The sequence below is a fragment of the Myotis daubentonii genome, chromosome 5 (genome assembly GCF_963259705.1).
Source record: "Myotis daubentonii chromosome 5, mMyoDau2.1, whole genome shotgun sequence".
Lineage (NCBI taxonomy): Eukaryota > Metazoa > Chordata > Mammalia > Chiroptera > Vespertilionidae > Myotis > Myotis daubentonii.
The window spans coordinates 1566353-1589540 of record NC_081844.1 but is presented as its reverse complement, the minus strand read 5'-3'; the positions used below and the strand labels follow the sequence as shown (position 1 = coordinate 1589540).

The 23188-nt window shown below is 53.7% G+C and overlaps 1 protein-coding gene across 1 annotated transcript in view; it reads left to right on the top strand.

Annotated features, from left to right (window-relative positions):
• NDST4 (N-deacetylase and N-sulfotransferase 4) overlaps positions 1 to 23188 on the top strand; it is a 167093-nt gene that overhangs the window by 125464 nt on the left and 18441 nt on the right. Inside the window, exons 8-9 of the mRNA XM_059695563.1 lie at positions 11086 to 11268; positions 21273 to 21369. Of these exons, the coding sequence (XP_059551546.1) occupies positions 11086 to 11268; positions 21273 to 21369 (280 nt within the window). The remainder of the gene's footprint in view (positions 1 to 11085; positions 11269 to 21272; positions 21370 to 23188) is intronic.

The following is a 23188-nucleotide window of genomic DNA, read 5'->3' as shown; positions in this document are numbered from 1 at the left end:
GACCACCCACCATGACCTGCCCAGGTAGGAATTTACTATCAGATCCCCCTGTGAGGTCACCTCCCATCACTGAACTTGTCAGATCTATTAGCGTCTCTTTCCCATTCACAGAACACGGGCGCGCACACACACACTCACACACACGTGCACACACTCTTCTAATCATAACAGAATTCGTTGCGAGAGGCATAATGTATGTGAAATGTATGTGCCTGTGTCATGGCAAAGTCTTACGTGATGTGGGTATGAAGTAGAGCTTGCCTGGCCATTGAACGCACCGGTCACGCGGGCACAGTTCTTATACAAAGACAGACGGCATTCCATGGCTCTCAAAGAAGAAGCAAGTGGGCAACCCCCCAGCCAGATGCCAGGGCGCAGCATAAACAGGCCCTATGCCCCTGGCTGTCTCAGTGTTGTATTTCAAAGCACAGGATGCCGGAATAAATGGGTAGAACGTCATGAGCTGGCTGGCAGAGCCAAGTTGCCATCATTCACAGTACATCCAGCTATCGGTGACGTCCGTGACTTAACACATTGCGGACGGATCACGAGAATTCTCGCTTCAGATGACACAGTGTTTTACAAAGTCTCATACTTTAAAAAGATATTAGCTTGTAAGAACATGTAATAAATAACTTCAAAATGCAAGGGGTATTTCATTTTAAGGTGTGCTTTTAACATTTATGTAAAACATTTTTTGCATTTGTTCAATAGAAACTTATCTGGCCACTGGGTAACGCTAGCAATAAAACTACTGGTCCGCAGTGTGTTAATTACCAACTCTTAAGTTTAGTGAATTAATGGTAATTTTGTGATAAATATAAATATGCTGGAGAATTTGCAGGAACAGATAAAATCCAATTCTACCTTGAAGAAGCCTCTAGTCCAGCAGTTCTCAACCTGTGGGTCGCGACCCCTTTGGGGGTCGAACGACCCTTTCGCAGGGGTCGCCTAAGACCATCGGAAAACCTATATAATTACATATTGTTTTTGTGATGAATCACTATGCTTTAATTATGTTCAATTTGTAACAATGAAATTGGGGTCACCACAACATGAGGAACTGTATTAAAGGGTCGCGGCATTAGGAAGGTTGAGAACCACTGCTCTAATCTAAGAGGGGACCTGTTAGGTGGCACCAGGTAGAGGTGCCTGGACCCAGCCATGTGGGGCCTGCAACATGGCAATGTCATGCGGCTCCTTAAAATGACGAAAACTGCAGACAGTCTGTGTGGTGTCGGCAGGTGGAGACGGTAAAGTGCAGGACTGCTGGGAGGCAAGCTGGAGGAAGGGTGGTGACACCGAGCCGGTGAGCACAGGCGGGGTGCGTGGGACGGAGTGGAGAGGGGTGCCTGCTGAGGACTGCGGTGATGTCAGCGCCCGCCTGGCCTGCAGGGTGGCGTCCGCGTTGCTCTGCAGGTCCCGGCGGCAGCGGCATTTCCGAGGGATGCTCAGTGTGAGAATCACGTGTTGCTTGGTGCCGAGTGAATGATGGGCTGTTTTCATCTAAAACAAAAGCCCAAAGCGAGAGGCGGCAAGCGTTTCTTTTTGATCCAGAAGACTAGCCCCTGGGGACCCCGGGTTTGGGCAGAAACCCAGGGTTCTGATCAGGAGGAGGGGGTGCGGGGGTTTGGGAGAGAGGGACGGACCGATGGCCTCACCGGGAGGCAGCGCTGTGTTGGTGTTAATCCCGCTAGGAAGGGACGCCTGTGAAGCTGATGCTGTGAAGGCAGTGGGAGTCCGAACAAACCCGTGTTGGGGTGCAGGGCCGCCCTCGGCCCCGTCCACGGGTTATCCTGCCCAGTTTTAACCTCCAGAAGTTTGAGGAGAAGGTAGTTCCTCTGTGTTGGCAGCTCCAGCACCATTTTTTAATATCTTTTTATTGATTGTAAAGAGAGAGAAAGGGAGGAGAGAGAAACATTCGCAAGACATCGACCAGCTGCCTCTTGCACGCCCCCTACTGGGGATCGAGCCCGCAACCTTGGCATGTGCTCTGACCAGAAGCAAACCAGCAACCTCTTAGTTCATAGGACAACACCCAACCACTGAGCCACACCAGCCAGGCAGTCAGCGCCATTTGGAAGTAGTTGCATGCATATTATTTTTCACAGGAGAAAAGGGGGAAGTGAGAGCAGCCAGGAGCTTCCTACCATAAAGCTAAGGAGACATAGAAAGGCTACGTTAGAACGATGGACATGCAAACGAAGGACAGGATTGTAGCGGGAAAAGTGCTACGGCTGAACAGCAGGCCCGTGACTGACAGGCAGGGGGAACCAGGGAGACAGGGAGTCCAAGACATAGTGTCCAGGCGGATGGTAAGGGGGAGCTGGTTTGGAGAGAAAACTGAGTTGAGAAGCCTGTGAAGTGATCTAGAGACAGTATTGGGGGGAGCTCAGCGCCTCCGATGGCAAACGTGGCAGAGGTAGAAAGAGGAGGGCACACGGCTCAGAGAGAGACACGCAACGGCCCAGAGAGAGACACACACAACAGCCCAGAGAGACACATGCAATGGAGCAGATAGAGACATGCAAAGGCCCAGAGAGACACATGCAACAGCCCAGAGAGACACACCCCACAGCCCAGAGAGACACACCCCACAGCCCAGAGAGACACATGCAATGGAGCAGGTAGAGACATGCAAAGGCCCAGAGAAACACACGCAACAGCCCAGAGAGACACATGCAATGGAGCAGGTAGAGACATGCAAAGGCCCAGAGAGACACATGCAACAGCCCAGAGACACATACAATGGAGCAGATAGAAACATGCAACAACCCAGAGAGAGACACGCAACGGCCCAGAGAGACACATGCAACGGCCCAGAGAGAGACACACAACAGCCCAGAGAGACATGCAATGGCCCAGAGAGAGACACGCAACAGCCCAGAGAAACACATACAACGGAGCAGATAGAGACACGCAAAGGCCCAGAGAGAGACACACAATGGCCCAGAGAGTCACACACAATGGAGCAGATAGAGACATGCAAAGGCCCAGGACTTAGGGAGCGAGGCAGGAAGGAGTTGGCGAGAGAGAAGGAACAGGTAGACTGGGCTTTCAAGGTCAGAAGAAAGTCAACCTAGTCACACAGGACTGGCCACCACGGGGTGAGAACCTCGGATTTTCCAACTAGAAGTTCTTAGTGGCTTTCGAAAGAGAGTTTTGGTTTAAAGGTCAAAGCCAATGCCAGATAGAAAGGAAGGAATGAGTCAGTGCCTGGGGGAAGTGAAGGAATTTGGAGAATGTGGTGGGGGATGTGGGAAAGGCCTGTGGCATCTCCAGGCATCAGTGAGTCCAAGGCTATTTTTTTCATGTTTTAATATATTTTGTATTGTTGACTAGAGGCCCGATGCACGAAATTTGAGCAAGGGGCTCAGCCCTCACAGTTCCAGCCGGCCCTAGCAGCCCCAGCCAGCCCTCGCAGCCCAGCTGCCTTGGCCAGCTCTCACAGCCCCTTGCAGCATCGGCTGGCCCTCGAAGCCTTGGCCAGCCCTGGCAGCCCTGTCTTTGTCCGGAAGGTCGTCTGGATGGTTGCCACGGGGGGCCATCATAGGCGCCCTCACTGTATTCCATTTATCCCCACATTTTATGAGAACTAAAAGCCCAATCAATAATTTAACAAGCTCATGGACATGTTTTTAAACACAGCGGCCTCCGTTGGAACGGGGGCAGGCGGGCAGGGCCACAGAGGATAGAATGGAAACCAGCTGCTCATACTTAATGCTCATCATGACACATGCTGGGGCCGGGGCAGCCCAGCGGCCTGACCACAGGCGCCTCCCTGCTCGCTCTGCGGAGCTAGTGTTTCTGTCGGAATTTGTGATAATGATGCCTGTTTCCTATGAACCACGCATCTGACTACTCCGTAAATGATTTGATTTTTAAAGGCACTACGTGCAAATACTGCTGTGTACTTTAAGTAAAAAGGTCGGCTCTAAAACGTGATTTCAAAGTGCAGTGTAAGGCCTTGCGTTGGGCTTTCTGGTTCTGGCTGTTAACACCACGCCCTTGACCATGACCTTGAGGGCACAGGAGGAGGAAGCTGCCCTGCACCTGCAGTCGGAGCTACATTAACCCCATCGGATGCTGCATTTCACAGGAAATGAGACCTTTATTTCCCCCTCTTTCCTTTCTCCTGTTTCGTATGTTAGCAATGTCACCAGAGAGGCAAAGGAACATCTGTATAAAACAGTTAATGTACAGCTTGCACCTCAAGACGGGGGAAGATGCCTGCCCACCCATCTATACTATTAAAAGGGTAATATGCTAATTAGACCAGGTCAACTGGACATCTTCTGGACGTCCGACCTCCTTCCGGACAAAGCCGTGGTGGGGGGGGGCCGAGGCAGAGAGGGCAGTTGGGGTGAGATCAGGCCGGCAGGGGAGGGCAGTTGGGGGTGATCAGGTTGGCAGGGAAGTGGTTAAGGGGTGATCAGGCTGGCAGGCAGAAGTGGTTAGGAGCAATCAGGCAGGCAGGCAGGCGAGTGGTTGGGAGCCAGTGGTCCCAGATTATGAGAGGGATGTCCGACTGCCGGTTTAGGCCCGATTCCTGTGGGATTAGGCCTAAACAGACAGTCGGACATCCCCTGAGGGGTCCCAGATTGGAGAGGGTGCAGGCTGGGCTGAGGGAACCCCCCTCCATGCACGAATTTCATGCACCAGGCCAACAATGTTTATAACCCTGCCCCACTTCCCACCATGACACTACTTCTACCCACGTTTCAGGATTCTTCATAGAATTCAGTCATGTTTACTTAATTCCCTATTGTCACGATTTACACATTACTATTTACACAAAACTTCTTTCTCCTGGGACTGTAGACTCAGCATTACATGAGTTTATTCCACAGGTAACCATCTTCCCACATCCGGGGCATGCGTCTTGCATCTGGCGTTCAGAAAGAACGCCCTAGGTGTTTCATGAAGAATGAACTCTGGAGCCTTTGCATTTGGTTTTCTGTTTCTACAACAGAAGGAGGAAGGATTCAGACTTGTTTCCTGTTTGGTGATAACAGTGCTGAGGGCCAAGGGTCGAGGGAGGGACGGAGGTAGAGGCTTGGACCAGGGGCAGCCCAGCCTGTGTGATGGCAGAGAGTTCAGGGACCCTTGGGTGGCCGCCGCAGTGGCCTGCTGGTATTAGCCCTGACGTCTCATTCCGGAACTCCTCCACTGGACACGATGCCCCTGCCAGTTTTGGTCGCAGGAGAGATACAAGCTCATGTCTGAACAACCGTCTCTCTTGGCTGCAGTAATTCCGGGCCCTGTGAGCTGCACCTGTGAACAGTGGCACCCATGTCGCACAGGGACACCTGTTCTAGATGGTGCTCTGGGAGGATAAGATTCAAAGTAAATAGGAGAGAGAACCAAGATGGCACCGTAGGTAAACAGTACTCACCACCTCCCACCACCACGTCAAAATTACAAGCAAAATGCAGAACCACCGTCATTCAGAACCACCTGAAATCTGGCTGGATGGAGGCCCGACAACCAGAGAAATAAAGAAGAAAACACAGGGAGACTGGTAGGAGGCGTGGAGGTACAGAACAAGCTGGTCATGCACCCACGTGTGGCGTTTTTTTTTTTTTTTCAGTTGGGAAAGATATTTCGGCTGCAGAGGCCATCCCTGAGGAGCAAGAGGTCCCAGCCCCACACCAGCCCCCCAGATCAGGGTTCCAGTGCTGAGAAGAAAAGCCCCTGTAACTTCAGGCTATAAAACCCAGTGGGGATTGTGGCTGAGTGACACAGAGGCTGCTGGAGTCCCGGGCAGTTCCTCTTAAGCACATGGACTTACTCAGACTCACGCCCTCAGAACTCCAGCTCTGGGACAGAAGCTTGGAGGGACCCAAGGACATACCAGGAGGAACTGGGTTGTCTGGCATTGGGGCAAGAACTTGAGGGCACTTTCTCCCTGACTAAAGTGCTAGCAGAGGTCACTGTTCCTCTGCTGAGACCTCCCCCACTACAGAGCTGACTGGCAGCCATATTTGAGTCTCCATCAACCTAGCTCACACCTTGGTTCATTCCACCTTGGTGATTCTCTGAGACCCCACCCCATCCAATTTGCAGCCCCACCCAAGCTGTTTGCAGCAGCTTTTCCATATGAATGGCCTGTCCTGGCTCAGGCTTCAGACTTGGCTAAACTCTCTCAAACAAGAAGAAACTGGCCTTCATGCCTCTCAATAAGAGGTCCCAGGTCCGGCACCAGCAGCAGCCTGCCTTCACAGCTCAGCCTTCCTGGGAACTTCCAAGCCCAACACAAGTAGCAACTATCTGCAGATCTCTCTGTAGCTCCTGACAAGTGGCCCCAGGCAGGACAGTGGCTGACTTTGCGCCTCCCAGGAGGCCCCAAAGCCAGTGCACCTGGAGGACAGCTTTAGCTCACTCCAGATTACAACCTACCACATCCACCAGTGGTACACTCAAGGGGCAGACGCAGTGAGCACCAAAGCCCCACTGAATCAAGTCCCGCTCCATAGGGGTGTCTCCTGCTCTTTCACTGTAGTCACAGCTGGTCCTCACAGCCAATTGGCCTGGAAGTCAATTCCTCCCAGTGACACCAACAGCAATCAAGGTTCAACTACAACAACACTGTGCACACAGCCCACACAGGGCCACACCTAGAGTACCCAGCTCAGGTGGCTGGGAGGCTGAGCCACTGGCCCATACAGGACACCCACTACACAAGGCCACTCTACCAATTCTAGGAGACATACAGCTCTACCTAAGACATAGAAACAAACACAGGGAAGCAGGCAAATTGCAGAGACAAAGATACATGTCACAGTGCCCGTGCAGCAGGGATGGCCCCCGTCACGACCACAGTGCCCGAGTCTATTCTCAGTCAAGGGAGATTAGAATGGGACGCACAGGTCCACTGAGACCCACGGGGCAGCTGTGGTGGGCTCCCGGGCCTGCCCTCGGCCTACATGGCCCTCAGAGCCCGGCTCCAGCCTGAGGAGACTCTGGGTGAATGACTTGGAAGGAGTGGCCGGGAAGCCTTTAAAAGCCTTGTGTTGACCCCGATGAAACGTAATGCACATCTGCCCGTGGGATACACACTTTACATTCTCTCCAGGTGGTGGTTTTTTTCATACTTTTGTCAGATTTTGGAGATTCTCGGGGCCTTAAATCTCCACCTTGAAATCACAGCCCCAGAGGCAGGTGGTGGCGCCCTGAGACTTCACCCTGTGACTCAGGCGTCCGCTGCTGCCGGTTCCCAGGATCATCCAGTCGTGAGGAGCTCTCACCCGAGCCTCCGCTCGCACGGCCTTACTTCTTCCTCACAGTCGTGACGTGAGGTGCGTGCAGAGGCGCTGGGATCAGGCGGGTATTCTCTGTGCTGATTCATAAAGTTCTCATGAGAACAACAGCAACTACATGGTCATCAACTCCTGACACCACGGTATGTTCTGGAAAACCCGGAATTTAGTCCTGCCGAGCGAGCTCTTCCTGAGAGAGTCGGACAGACAGACAGACAGACAGATAGACATTGGTCCATGCACAGCTTGGAGGCAGAGGTGCCCCGAGTCTGCTCAGCGGCTCCACGTGAATCTCACGGAAGGACAGCGTGGCGACCGGCATCGGGACATTTAATTTAAATTTCCATCTACGGCGCTATGGGAAGGCTGTGTTCTCAAAGGGCCTTTCTCTGTTGGCCTTTAGGATAAAATGCTTTGCGTGCAGCCCCCGGGGACAGAGGGGCTGAAGGGGCGATGGCGTGAGTCTGCCTCCGAGATGCATTTGCAGTCTCTCCGCAATGTTCCTCCCAAACACTGGCTCATTGTCCCGGAAGCTCTCGCGTGAGACTCCGACAGTCACGTCTCCTCTGTCCTCCCAACTCAGGAGGAAAGTGTGAACCCTCCTCTAGTCCCCGAGATGACCCTTACAGGGATTGTGCATTTTCTTCTGTAGACAGAGATCTACAAATACGTTCATTTTTATTTGATTTTTACTTTCAAAATGGAGAAAGGAATACAATGACAGCTGTAAACTCTCTGAGCTGGTTGGGGGGAAGTGTCAGGCATGTCATGTGTCGGATTCGGGACTCCAGCTGCCCGGTTTTAAGTCCTGCCCTGTCGTGACCAGACAGGGGACTGGACAGGTCACCTAGCTGTGCCTCAGTCTCCCACCCGTGAGAGCGGCCGGGGACATAGCTACCTGTTGGATGCTGTGAGGGTTTCATCATTTCACCCCTTAGATTCATGCCCCCACGTGCTCAGCGCAGTGTACCTTTTAGTTATTATTCTAGTTATTGTTTTAAACCTCTGCTCCCCGCCTCCCTCTGGGAGGAGTATGTGCGGCCATTTTGACTGCCTCCCCAACCCCAAGGCCTTCATCATCCCGTGGAATGGGGGTGGGGGTTTCCACAGTTAAAAGGGCACTCGGCCCTGACCGGTTTGGCTCAGTGGATAGAGCATCAGCCTGCGGACTGAAAGGTCCCGGGTTCGATTCCGGTCAAGGGCATGTACCTTGTTTGCGAGCACATCCCCAGTGGGAGGTGTGCAGGAGGCAGCTGATCGATGTTTCTCTCCCATCGATGTTTCTAACTCTCTATCCCTCTCCCTTCCTCTCTGTAAAAAATCAATAAAATATATTTAAAAAAATAAAATAAAATAAAAGGGCATTAGGGGACCCGATGCCTTTAACGTGTACCTCGCAGAACCCGCCGGGCATGTGGGAGGAGCCAGTGCTTTATGTTTGTAAAGCAAAGGGTGTCCCCTTTGGGCATCGGCTTTGCCCCATGGCATGCTGGGTCTGGGGACCATGCTCCCGCGTGCATGACCATGACTGACAGCTTGCCGTGCCTGCCAGGCCGCAATGACAGCCCATCGCAGTGGTGACCAAAAACCCATGTGTATTTCCAAAAAGCCCACATCCATGGTGACCCACATGCGCACACCAAGAACACGGGCCCTTACCCAGAGGCAGGATGGGTCCCTGTGGAAACCGGCCCCCAACCCTGACCTCCACCTCCGCACTGGCCTGTGGTGCTATTTCCCGGTTAAAGTCACAGGTTATATTTGCTCTAAGGTTATTATTGGTGACATTACCTTACTTTTGCTTTTCTAATGAAGTTGATAAAGTACCTAGTTATAATGGGAGCTGCTCTGAAATACTTGTGGATCTAGATAATAAGTAACAGATGGGTCTTCACAACACGCGGTAAAGGCAACGCGGGCTGAGGAGCGAGGGCCCGCGCTGCTGACGGTACAAGGCGAGCTGCCGTTTGTGAGTTGCCTCAGCCACCTGGCCACGTAGGTCAGGGCTGCGCAGTTCTCTGGATTCAGGTTCTGTGGGGTTTTATTTTGTTTTCTTTTTGTTGTTTTGTCTTTATTGTTGAGAGTGTTACAGATGTCCCCTTCCCCCCATTGACCCCCTCCAGCCCACCCCCGCCTCCCGTCCCAGGCCTTCAACCACCCTATTGTCTGTGTCCATGGGCCATGCATAGATGCACACAAGGTCCTTGGTTGACTACCTTCCACCCTCCCTCCCCCGCCTTCCCTCTGAGATTCCTCACCCTGCTCCCTGCCTCCATGTGTCTGGATCCACTTCGTTCATCCGTTTATTTTGTTACTTAGGTTCCACGTAGGAGTGAGATCACATCATACTTGTCTTTCTCGGACGGGCTTATGTCACTTAGCACGATACTCTCCAGGTCCCTCCGTGCTTGAGTTTTTGGTGTTTGTGTGGTTGTTGTTGTTGTTGTTGTTGTTGTTTTGGCCTCACAGAATCCGCCTTTGTTATCATTCTGGGCCCCGGCGGGTTGTAGACTGGATTATGTCCGGGTCCACACCAGTGTCTGATGTCCTCTCGGCTGTACCGATCTAGACTCCTCTCCGCCCTCGTCTCGGGCCCACAGAAGCCCAGGACCAAAGACGGTGCCTTTAGAGTTGGTGTGAGGTCGACCCGTGGGAGAGGGCTAATGGGTGTGGAAGGGTTTGGGCCTAAATGCAGTCGGCTTTGTGCAAACACTCAGTGTCTTTCTGGCAATAACAATCCCTCATTAGCCCAGAAGAAGCAGTTTCCCTGGAGAGGGCTGGGCGAGCGTCCATCTCAGGGCCCAGGGCCTCTGCTTCCTGCTCGCTCATCTGAAGGGTCTCAGACCCTTGGGTTTGGGCCCTGGTTCCACGACGGGGAATACTGATGTGGAAAGTGGTGCCACACATCCCGTGACCGGTAAGGGTGCCAACCCAACTGCAGTCTTCATTTTTTTTAATACATTTTTATTGACTTCAGAGAGGAAGCAAGAGGGAGAGAGAGAGAAACATCAATGATGAGAGAGAATCATGGACCGGCTGCCTCCTGCACTCCCCACACTGGGGATCGAGCCCACAAACCGGGCATGTACCCTAACCAGGAATCGAACAGTGACCTCCTGGTTCATAGGTTGGTGCTCAACCACTGAGCCACTCCAGCCAGGCCCATCTTAGTTTTCAGGGTGACTGTGAGCATGACTTTGAAGTAGAAATCCCCCGTGTGGCTTTCCACCCGCATGTGTCTGCAGGAGCTGCCCCAACCAGGTACCACTGACTCTGTTGGCTCCTAGCTCCCGGCTCTGGAGGCTGGAGTCCCTAATGGAGGCCCTGCCCACCCAGTACACTTTCTCTTTCTCTCTCTTTTTTTAAAAATAAATCGTTATTGTTGAAAGTATTACTTATGTCCCTTTATCCCCCATCTTCCTCTTCCCTCCTCCCACCCCATGAGGCCTCTCCTCCTGGCCGCAGACAGCTGACGTCCAGCTGTGTCCTCACTGGGCTCCTCCCTCTGCACTGATGGGGGTGAGAGAGATGGAGAGACAGAGAGCGAGCACACCACACCTGTCAGTTAGGACCCCGCCCTGATGACCTCCTTTAACCTTTGTTCCCTCCCTCACGGCCTTATCTCTCAATGCAGTCACATTGGGGTCACAGTTTCAACATATGAATTGGGGGGGTGGGGGGGTGGAATAGGGCTCAGTCCATTGCACCAGCTAAAATGATGGCTCTGCTTCTCAGGAAATCCCCGTGAGGGAGGCACTGCCTGGGGCTCCTCTGCCACTTGAGCTTTCGCACATGCTCTGTCCGCTCATTCTCGTTCCTCTTCCAGATCAGCATCTTCATGACCCACCTGTCCAACTATGGCAACGACCGCCTGGGGTCCTACACCTTCGTGAACCTGGCCAACTTCGTGCAGAGCTGGACCAACCTGCGCCTGCAGACGCTGCCGCCCCTGCAGCTGGCCCGCAAGTACTTCGAGCTCTTCCCGGAGCAGAGGGACCCGCTCTGGCAGGTAACACAGGCGTGGGGGAGGGATTAGGGGGAGGGATTAGGGGGTGGGCAGGGAGACTATGAATGCCCATCAGGGGTAAGAGCTCAGCTGCAGAGAGTACAGCCAGCATTTGGCACACGCTTCTTTATCCAATGGTTTTCTCCTCTTCAGTGATGCGTTTTGTTTGTCTGATGGGCTACGTGTTTGCGTGTTTCTGTTGTGTTGTTTTCCTGAGGTTTCGGTTGTTGGTCCGGTTGGTTGGGGACTTCTGCATCAAGGATGTGGTTTGAGGGTTCATGTCTTCTCGAGGTGAGGGTGTCTCGCCCTGGGTATGGGAGGGAATAGACAGCCAAGCGCCATCATCTAAGGCCCCGCGACTAGACTCTGACATGGGTGTGTACAACCCAGGGCAGGGATGGGGGTGAACATAAAAAGCAAAGAGCCTCTCTTCACCACGTGCTTAACACAGTCCATCTTTAACATGTCGCTACGTTCCTTTAGATCAGTGGTTCTCAACCTTCCTAATGCCGAGACCCTTTAATACAGTTCCTCATGTTGAGGTGACCCCCAACCATAAAATTATTTTTGTTGCTACTTCATAACTTTAATTTTGCTACTGTTATGAATCGTCATGTAAATATCTGACATGCAGGATGTATTTTCATTGTTACAAATTGAACATAATTAAAGCATAGTGATTAATCACAAAAACAATATGTAATTATACATGTGTTTTCTGATGGTCTTAGGCGACCCCTGTGAAAGGGTCGTTCAACCCCCAAAGGGGTCGTGACCCACAGGCTGGCTACCCACAGGTTGAGAACCACTGCTTTAGATCTAACCAACCCTTTGCTAGGATCTGATCTATTAATAAAAGAATCGCTGCCCAGTTCAATTCCCGGTCAGGGCACAGGCCCGGGTTGTGGGCTCGATCCCCAGTGTGGGGCCTGCAAGAGGCAGCCGATTCATGATTCTCTCTCATCATTGATGTTTCTCTCTCTCCCTCTCCCTTCCTCTCTGAAATCATTAAAAATTCATTTAAAAAATAAAATATAATAATAATAAAGGAATCACCAGGGTGAGGATTGCTTTCACAGACAGTGGGAGCCTCGTACCCTCAATGCCTGGGATACAGACCCTCTGCTCTGTAGCCTCAGCTGGAAAAGTCGCCTCCCCCGCTGGCTCTTCCCGATGCACCAGCCACGGGGCTGGTGAGCTGGCTGCAGAGCAGGTGGGAGGGCCCGCCGAGCAGGAGGCGGGAGCAGCATCACTCAGGAGAAATCCCTCCGGGACAGACTCAGTGTCCTCTCCCCTCTCCTCCGGCCTGTGCTGCGCTCTCCTCCAGGATCCCTGCTGCATGTTGCAGTCTGGGTGGCGGGATCCACCCAACGCGTGTCCACTGAGCATCCCCAGGCGTGAGGCCAGGCTGCTACTTGAGAGAAAGCAGGGAGCAGAGGACAAGGTTTCCTCCCAGAGCCGTGGAGGGTCCCTGTGGGTCTGGCTCGCGGGGACATGTTTCACAGGCGCGTGGAGACAACCGTGACCGTGAGCCCAGCCCGTTCTGAAGCCGCTCTCGGTGGGTTAATAAGGTGGGAGTCTCACACTCCCAGTAAGTGTCCTGGCCACCTGTGTGAGGTGATAACCTGAGAGGCTGATGAATAGGTACAGACATCTATTTATATAAAAGCCTGATATGCAAATTGTCCCCTTGGAGTTCGACTGGAGACCAGGAGTTCAATCACTCGCTATGATGTGCGCCGACCACCAGGGGACAGCACAGAATGAAGGAAGGTCCCGGCCGCAGCCCAAAGGCCCTGATCGGCACTGATCCCCGGGCAGGCTTAGGGGCCCTACCCGTGCAGGAATTTCATGCACCAGGCCTCTAGTCCTTAATAAGGTGCCTACAGTCACACCCCGTCCGTGCTGAACAAAGGCAAAGCAGCGTGTCCCACACACTTGCGACGTTGATAAATCATCGGAAGTAAACCGCTCCTGTTCTCACACACGTTTGCTTATGCGATATCTATAATTCATGGCACAATAACCAGAAAAAGCAGCAACGTAAAGAAGGGTGCCGCCAGCTGACATGAAAAACGAGGCAATGCTCCCAAGCTCTACTCTTTCTCCTGCTTTAGACAAAGTGTTGTTTTCATGACGAATGTGCATCATTAACACTGTGAGCTTTTCTTTAGGCTAGCTAATTGTTTTTTGTTTTGTTTTGATATCAGGGACACTATTTATTTGCTGAGGAGTGAATGGCATATGATTGGGGCACCATGAGGATTCTAAATACTGAGTGTTTGTTCAGCGTGAAACACGGGGCTGGTTCGGGGGGACCCATGAACATTAGAAATGGGACACAGAACTGTGTTTCAGGGACCACGTCGCTGTGGAGGAGGCATAACATCTACAGACACAGGAAGCGCCGGCAGGGCCTGACGGTTCTCGTTTGAAAAGCAGCACAGAGGTCGTTTCTGGGACCCTCTTATGAAATGACAGAATTCGCCAGGAAAGCCTAGAGAGTTCGCGCGGTTCTGTGACCGTTGCTGCCATTCACATACGTTTAGAAATCTTCAGATGTGTCATCGAAACAGAGCTGCTGTCAGAGCATCTAAGTAAAGGAGAGTAAGAGACTCCCATTGCATTCTGGGAGGTGCATGGTTTATGTGGCTTCTTCAGACGGGAGGTGACGTTGCAAACATTTCGCATGAACCAAAGCCACGCCTTCTCAGATGGATCTCAGAAGGACAGGGAGGGGAGCGGATGGCAGTGAGGGTCAGGGATCACTCGGGCCCATGGCATTGGCAGCGGCTGCCGCGTTGAGGAAAACCTGACAGACTCTGTGGGCCACGAGCAGCGTCCGAGGCTGCGGGAGGCTCCGGAAAGATAAAGCACAACTGCTGCCCAGCTGCTTCCCGGCGAGTCTCTCCTCGCCTACTCGTAGTTACGGTAGCAACACGCCCAGCTGTGGGCATCAGCAGCCGGACCTTTATACAGGGTTCCGTTTCGTCAAAAACATAAACACAGCCCAGCTGGTGTGGCTCAGGGGTTGAGCATCGTCCCAGGGACCAAGAGGTTTGGGGGTTCAATTCCCGGTCAGGGCACGTGCCCGGGGTGCAGGCTCAATCCCCAGTAGGGGGCGGGCAGGAGGCAGCTGACAGATGTGTCTCTCTCACTGATGTTTCTATCTTTCTCTCCCTCTCCCTTCCTCTCTCTCTCTAAAGTCAATAAAATACTTTAAAAAACATAAACGCATAACTGGCACCAATTAAACACTTTATAACCCATTCGCCACAGCCCGACAGAGTCAGGTAGATCGGGCTACAGTGTCTGTCGCTGTGGACAGTCTCAGATTCCGTGTGTGGGGACGTGTTTGTATTGCTAAGCGTGCATTCCTACATGGCGTGGTTCGCTCTTAAAAACTTAGTCAACGGTCATTTTCCATTAGATTTTTAATTCACACTTTTTCTGTTACCACAAATAAAAAGAAAATGTTCACAGCGATAATCTTTGCATCTTTTTTTTTTTTAACTTTATTCTTATCGTCGACAGCCTTTGCATGTAGTTCATCTCCTCTGGCTCCTTATGTCCATTTTCATTAGCACCCTGGCCTGTGGCCTGACGGCCGTGTCTGTGAAACTGCGTGTCGCCTCATTAAAAACTGCCACGTGAGTGTCCGCCCACGGACAGCAGCAGGGCCACCAGTGCGCTGAGCTCCTTCGAGGGAGGCTGAGTTTCTCAAAGCTGTCGGATGGGGACGTGTGCCCACAGCACGCGGAAATCTGCCCCCAAGTGTGCCCTCCCCATGTACCCCTGGGGTGGGGGACCCTAAAAATTATGTTCACAGGTTTCTGGAAATTCATGTCCCCTTTGTTTTGATAGAATAACCCTGAGGAAGCATGAAGGAGGGTTCCTCTTTTTTAAAAATATACTTTCATTGATTTCAAAGAGGAAGGGAAAGGGAGAGAGAAAAACATCAATGATGAGAGAGAATCATTGATCGGCTGCCTTCTGCACACCCCATACTGGGGATGGAGCCTGCAACCCGGGCATGTGCCCTGACCGGGAATCAAACCTGGGACCCTTCAGTCTGCAGGCTGAGCCAACCTGCCAGGGCCAAAAGTACGGGTTTGAATGTTGAAGACGTGGGCCGTGGGAGAGGAGGGTATGGCCTGCTGTGTGTGTGCGGCCAAGAGCGAGCGCACAGAAGCCTGGCTTTCCCGGGTCCCGGCCCCTGCGCTTTGCCCTCCTGCCTTGGGGAAGGGCAATGAGCCACCTGAGCAAGCGCCTGGCACCACCGCCACCGAGACGCCGTCTTCATCGCGTTCTCTGCGAAGAAACTCAGCAAGTGGAGGCCGTGGCAGCTACGTTTCTATTGCCTGACATCAAAACACAGCGAGGAATCACATGTAGTGCTTTCAACAATACAGAATTATTGATGAAAAAATAGACCCACCGTCACAAAATAATAATAACATCCACCGAGGAAGAAAGCTCTTCACAAGGAGCAGTGTGAGCAGCAGGTGTGAGCAGCAGTGTGAGGAGCAGTGTGAGGAGCAGGTGTGAGGAGCAGTGTGAGGAGCAGGTGTGAGGAGCAGGTGTAAGGAGCAGGTGTGAGGAGCAGTGTGAGCAGCAGATGTGAGCAGCAGTGTGAGGAGCAGTGTGAGGAGCAGGTGTGAGGAGCAGGTGTGAGGAGCAGTGTGAGGAGCAGGTGTGAGGAGCAGTGTGAGGAGCAGGTGTGAGGAGCAGTGTGAGGAGCAGGTGTGAGGAGCAGTGTGAGGAGCAGTGTGAGGAGCAGGTGTGAGGAGCAGTGTGAGGAGCAGTGTGAGGAGCAGGTGTGAGGAGCAGTGTGAGGAGCAGTGTGAGGAGCAGGTGTGAGGAGCAGGTGTGAGTCCAAAGTGCCAGGTGAGCTGCGGGAGCCAGCACTGGAGCCACTGGAGAGCCGCGCTGGAGCCTGTTTTCTGCGGGAGACACGGGGACAGGCCCACACAGTCCCCGGGAGGTCAGCTTTGGAGCAGGTGGCAGCGCCCCTGCCCGTCAGCACTACTCTTGCCCATCCTGGCAGCCACGCCCATCCACGCCCTCGCTCTCAAGCCCAGTCCTGCATTTTTCCGATTTCATTGCAGCAACGAGGATCTGCTGGTCCGCGAGCTCACTCCAGTGGACACAGAGGTATGACCAATATCCCAGCACTATTATGTAAAACACTACCAACCCGTCCTGAGTAAGACTGTGCCAGCACAGAAATGCGGGGAGGAGGCTGGGACAGGAAGTGCCGTAGAGACAGGAGCCAGGACGGCCCTCACGGGGAACATTGGAGTTGACACCTGAGGATAAGTGCTACATCCATTAGTGGGCGAGTGGCAGGAGCCAGACAGCAAATGCATCCATAAATGAATGGACCAGCAGGGTCCATATAGGGTCTTGGGTCAGCGTAGGGCCCTGGTTGGCAAACTACAGCTCACGAACCACATGCGACTCTTTGGCCCCTAGAGTGTGGCTCTTCCACAAAATACCATGTGCGGGCGCGCACATACAGTACGATTGAAACTTCGTGGCCCATGCACAGAAGTCGGTTTTCAGCCTGGGCGAGTCTATTTTGAAGAAGTACTGTTGATACTTGGCTCTGTTGACTAATGAGTTTGCCAACCACTGGCCTAGGGCATCCTCTACCCTCGAGGCATCTGGAAAAGCCCAGCTCTCTCCCTGTCCAGGAACCCAAATCCCAACCGTCTAGTCCTCCAGGAACTCACATCCCACACGTCTAGTCATCAGATGGTGACAGAAAATTCCTCGTGGTGGGGCAGCCACCCAAGGTGCATGCTTTCTGACGGGACCAGGACATCTGCCCTCAGGACAGACATTGGCCACAAACCCATCCTCAGCGAAGGTGAGGTATGTGCTCTGCCAATGGCCTAACTCACCTGGATAGAGAAAGAGCTGGGCTTTGTGGGGTCTCACAATGAGCACTCGCTCTCCGAGAGCTCAGTGTCCTCATTTGAAACACAGAGACGCATCGAATGCCCTCAATACCCATGTGAGGTAGATACACCAACCTTACTTTGTGAACAAGGAAACTGGATCTCAGAGAATTTAGGAAAATTGCTGAACACCCGGGCAGTCTCCCCTGAGCTTGGACTCTTAACAACTGATTTAAAAAGGCAGGTTTAGGGTATTTATTAGCTTATGCTAGAAGAATTGGCAACATGTTGATCAAATTGGAAAAACATAGGCCATTGCCCAGAAAAATAGGTTATTTCCAGACTGTAGAGCAGGTGTGCGTGTGTCTGCAGCGGCGGCCACAGCATGATGGTGGCCACAGCGTGATGGTGGCTACAGTGTAATGGTGGCCACAGCGTGATGGTGGCCACAGCATGATGGTGACCACAGTGTGATGGTGGCTACAGTGTAATGGTGGCCACAGTGTGATGGTGGCCACAGCGTGATGGTGGCCACAGCGTGATGGAGGCCACAGCGTGATGGTGGCCACAGCGTCATGGTGGCCACAGCGTCATGGTGGCCACAGCGTCATGGTGGCCACAGCGTCATGGTGGCCACAGTGTAATGGTGGCCATAGCGTGATGGTGGCCACAGCGTGATGGTGGCCACAGTGTGACCACAGGCACAGCTAACGGGGCAGAACGGGCTCCTCTCTGACCAGCCGTGACCTTGAGCTGCCCGGACGCGCCCAGCAGCCCCACCCTGCGCAGGCTGCCTACTCCGGCTGGAGTTCCGTTTCCCTCGTGGCAGGATGTCCCAGCGAGCGGTGTGGCGATTCTCAGCCTGACCCCAGCCCTCGCCTTCTCCAGAGAAGCGCCGTGTAGCACAGTGAGTCAGAGCACAGGCCCAGTCACCGTGACGAGGACGCTCTGCAGATACAGAGGCGAGTAAACAATGTCTGCCTCCTCACAACTGTGTACAGACCAGCAGGAGGCCGGCTCCGCTCCACGTGGTCACCCAGGGCCCCAGGTGGCCGGTGCCCAGCGCACAGGCGACCACTCTTCCGGGGCCAGGAGCGCACCAGGTGGCCTGAGGGCACCCGGCTCAGCACCCCGGGCGCCTGCTGTGTCTGCCTAGGGATTGACCGGAATTCTACTGGACACCTTCTTGCACCAGAGGCCGGAGTCCACGGTCCGCCTGGCCCCTCTGCCTGCCTCCTGTGGGCCGGTCCTTGTTCTGGGGCCACTCAGAACCAGTGGCCCTCTGCATGCCCGGCCAGCAACACAACAGCGTCCCCTGGAACAAGGAGGTGCGGCTCCAAACCCAGAGGCCGTGCAGCCCAATGCACTTTCTCAGCTGCAAAGCACAGGGACGCTCCCCTCACTGTGAGAGGGTGTCCTGGCCTCGCCGGACACTGGACCTCAGAGACCCTGACGTCCGGGCCCTGGAACCTGCCCAAGAGCCTCCCCTCTGAGCGCGCGTCCACCGCGGCAGGTAGAGTGACCACCTGGACCTGCCAGGTCTGACTAGCATCGGCCACCAGCTCAGCAGGCTGGCAAGACCCCAGGGATGTAACGGTGATCCAGGGCCTCCGGGCTCTGTAATGACACCGACAAGAATGAGCTTTGAAACTTATTTCTGAGAAAACTATTCTTTTGAGGAAAAGATATATTGAACGTTTTTGCCTTCAGTGCTATTCACCTTCTTTAAAAACAAAACAAAGCTTTAAAACAAGAAGGAGAGGGACTGGGTAAGTTACATAATGAGAATTGGAGTGAAATTGAGGGTTTAACAGGGCATTCTTTCATTAAACTCTGGAAGTTCAATTGTGGTTAGCATTTCTTGACATATCTCCTACCTTTTATTAAAATACTAGAGGCCCGATGCATGAAATTCGTACAAGAGTAGGCCTTCCTTACCCCGGCTGCCGGCACCAGCTTCCCTCTGGCACCTGGGACCTGGGTTTCCCTTGCAGCCCCAGCTAGGACATCTGGTCTAATTAGCATATTATGCTTTTATTATTATAGATTTTTTTATTGATTTCAGAGAGGAAGGGGGAGAGAGAGAGAATCATTAGTGATGAGAGAGAATCATGGATCGGCTGCCTCCTGCACGCCCCACACTGGGGATCGAGCCTGCAACCCGGGCCTGTGCCCTGACCGAGAATTGAAACGTGACTTCCTGGTTCATAGGTCAATGCTCAACCACTGAGCCATGCCAGCCGGGCTCTCCTAACTTTAATTAATGAAATTATAGTCGGAGCTGGAATGGAGTGGGGTTAAGAAGTCTGGTTTTGCAGAAGCTGTGTTGGACAACATGGTCAAAAGAATCATAATTACAGACAACTTATCTGACAAGTTTTATCTTGAAAAAATATCTGTCATAAAGGAAACTCTAAATGAAAATCACTGTGAAAATATTTGGTCTCTAATATTTAGACATTTCAGTATAAAAAAAAATTGAACCGAAAAGATTTCCCTTTAACAGAATTTACTCTGAGCTTACCTCAACCCGATAGAGAAAACACTTCTGCAATCAAAAGCATAGCGGCCGAGCCCTGGCCGGTGGCTCCATTGGCTGGAGAGTCGCCCTATATATCATTGGTGGCTTGTTCAAATCCCAGTCAGGGCCTATGCCTAGGTTGTGGGTTCGATTACTGTCAAGGTGTGTACAGGAGGCAGCTGATTAATGTTTCTCTCTCTCGCTCCCTCCCTCTCTATATAATCAATAAAAACATATCCTTGGCCTGGCCAGCGTGGCTCAAGTGGCTGAGTGTTGACCTCTGAACCAGGAGGTCATGGTTCAATTCCTGGTCAGGGCACATGCCCAGGTTGCAGGCTCGACCCCCATGTGGGGTGTGCAGGAGGCAGCCGATCCATGATTCTCTCTCATCATTGATGTTTCCATCTCCCTCTTCCTCTCCCTTCCTCTCTGAAATCAATAAAAACATATTTTTTTAAAAAAAAGAAAAGAAAAAAGAAACACAAAAACAGCATGTCCCGGGTGAGGATCGAAACAGAAAACGACGAAGACGCAGTGGCCAGTAGAGAAGGCGGGGCTGGCAGCGAGCTTGACGGGTCCTGACCCAGGAAGGGCCTTGGGGAGGGGGCCGTGTGGCCGAGGACCGAGGGGGCGTCAGTGTGAACGGCCGTGACTGGTCGCCTGTGTCACTTTCCATACTCGGATAGAAACATCATTGTTTTCCTGCCCCACGTGCTGTTCAGAAAGAACGTCATGAGCGCGATGTTTGACTGTCTTTGCTTTTGAATTGGTGACATCATAAAGCCAATTGCCAGCCAGGGAATGTTTCAGAGGTGCACCCTTCCCATCGCCGGGTCCGGGAATTCTCAGAAGCGTCCTGGTTTGGGTGAGAACCCTGGTCCCGGCCGTGGAAAGGGGCAGGGCCGGCAGGACAGGAGGGAAAGGTTGGGATGAGGCAAAGCTGGGCGATGGGTTGGGTCCAGGTTCCCTCGCCTCTGCCGTCCAGCAGTGACCCAGGGGAGGAGGAGGGACAGGAGGTGGCCACAGGTATGACCCTACCTGCCACCGACTCATCGGCGGGGCCACACTGGGGTTTGGCAGGGTCGGCGGCCGGTACACAGAGTGGGAGGAGAGGGAAGGAGGCCACGGCCTCGGCTGGAGTTCAAGGCCGGCCTCCCAGCCTCCAGGGGGACCAGGGAGAGCAGGGATGAGCGCCGTGGACCGGGTCCACCTGGGAAATGGACTCAGGGACTGAGGTTTAGCGAGAGATCTGAAAACCGCCGCACAGACGTCAACTTCTTGACCACGTCGAGTTTATGTTCTGCTGCCCGGTGCTTGATTTCTGCTTTGTGTGGCTTTGCCTGAGTAACTCCTGGGTCCAGTTATTTTACAAACCAAGTTCAGGCGGTGACGCAGGCACACAGACCGAACGCAGGAACGGAGGGTGGGGCCCCGGCAGCTGGGACCACGCTGTCCGCAGCGGGTGACCCTGGACATCACAGGGCCAGGGCAGAACAGGGTCTGACCCCGTCCTCTCCCCGGTGCTGCGCTGCGGCCGGGCCGGGCGCCATGGCCCCGGAGCTCACAGTGCGTCCTCTTCGCAGAACCCCTGTGATGACAAGCGGCACAAGGACATCTGGTCCCGAGAGAAGACCTGCGAGCACTTACCTCGCTTCCTCGTCATCGGGCCGCAGAAGACAGGTGAGGGCCACCGCCGGGCGGGCGCGTGTCCGTGTCCCGGGACGTGGCGTCCGTGGCGTCGCTGGGCTGGTGCGCGTGGGACAAGGAGACACCCAGGCACGGGGCCCACTGCTGGGACCTGGCTTCACGCCTCGGTCCGGGTGCTGCCTGGGAACCGGGCTCAGGGACTGAAGTTTTAGCTTTTAAAATCGTTGCACAGACGTCACGTTTTTTACAGTATATTTTTATTGATGTCAGAGAGGAAGGGAGAGGGAGAGAGAGAAAAACATCCATGATGAGAGAGAATCATGGATCGGCTGCCTTCTGCACGCCCCCTACTGGGGATCGAGCCCGCAACCCGGGCATGTGCCCTTGGCTGGAATCGAACCTGGGACCCTTCAGTCTGCAGGCCGACGCTCTACCCACTGAGCCAGACCGGCCAGGGCTAGACCACATTTTGGACAACGTTGAGGGTCTGTCCTGCTACCTGGTGTTTAATTTCTGCTTTCCGCGGCTTTGCCTGAGTAACCCTGCCTCAGTTATTGTACAAAGAGCTCCGGGCACTGATGTCTGCCTTGAATGGCTTTTTTTAGAGCCACTGTCTTTATTGCCTTAAAATGTTCCACGTGTGTGTGTGTGGGAGGGGGGGAGGGGGGACCCATCATCAGGTGTGATGCGGCCTGGGCTGACTCCCACGGGCACCTGGGCTCCTCCGTGTTCTCTGCGCCGAAGGACAGGGGCGTCGCAGGGAGTAACTCAGCGGCCAGATGACACTTTCCATTAGAATATGTTACACTGCGGCCGGAGGGGGCAGCTTTATGCGCGGCGCTCATGTCCTGGTTATTACAGTTTTTATTGAGTCGCTGTATCAGGGACCCACTGCTTCGGGGAGAGCGTTTTCACGGGTGAGCGCACCACGCACGGCACAGACGGGGTCACGCAGGCCCACGCGGAGGGGCCGACCCACGCGAGCGGAGGCGCTGAGGCCGCGGCAGTCCGCAGCCTGTTGGGTGTTGGTGCTGAAGGCTGTTCCTCCAGGAACGTAGGCTGTCCCACAGCAGGAAGTGGCAGGGCAGCTCAGGCCTCAGACCTGCACCTTTGTCGTCGTTGCTTAAATGTGCATGATGGGCCTGGCGGGGGCTCGGGGTGCAGGGGGCAGGAGGGCGGGATTCGGGGGCTCCAGCGCCGTCTGAATTCACCAAGGCCGTCTTTCCAGCAGTCTGCCCCCTGCTTTAATCTTTCGGAGAACACCTGTGTTTCTAAGGTCCAACCTGAGAGCATGCCTCCTCCGGGGAGCCCTCCCTGACCGCCCACTTCCTTGTGGGCGGGAAAGCTCCCTGTTCTGCTCTCATGGTGGGGCCCGTCTCCCCATGAGGTAGGGCCTGTCACGTGACCCATGTCCCCATACACGCCTTCAGCGCAGGGCACAGAGGTGTGTTTCCGGCCTTCCCTGCAGGGATGTGCACAGACTAGCCCAGTCAGCATCTGCTGGACAGTTTGATTCTATTAAACCGACCTGGATGCGGCACTGATCGGGGACCCAGCAGGGCCCGGTGCTGGGCCGGACGCCCCTGATGCTGCGGCCACGCGCCTGGCCTAGGAGGGAACTGAACCCCAATTTCTGAGGTTCTCCCCGGCTGTTTCGCCAGCCTGCTTGCTTTGGCCCGTACTCAGCGTTGACCTTCCATCACGTGTTGAGGTCCACAGAGCCGGGGACAAGAATGAAAACACACTTGGGTGGCTGCCGCATGACACGCGCCTCACTGACTTTAGGGAAATCGCTTTGACTCTTTAAAGGATTGAATGACGCGCCCTGGCTGGTGTTGCTCAGTGGCTAGCA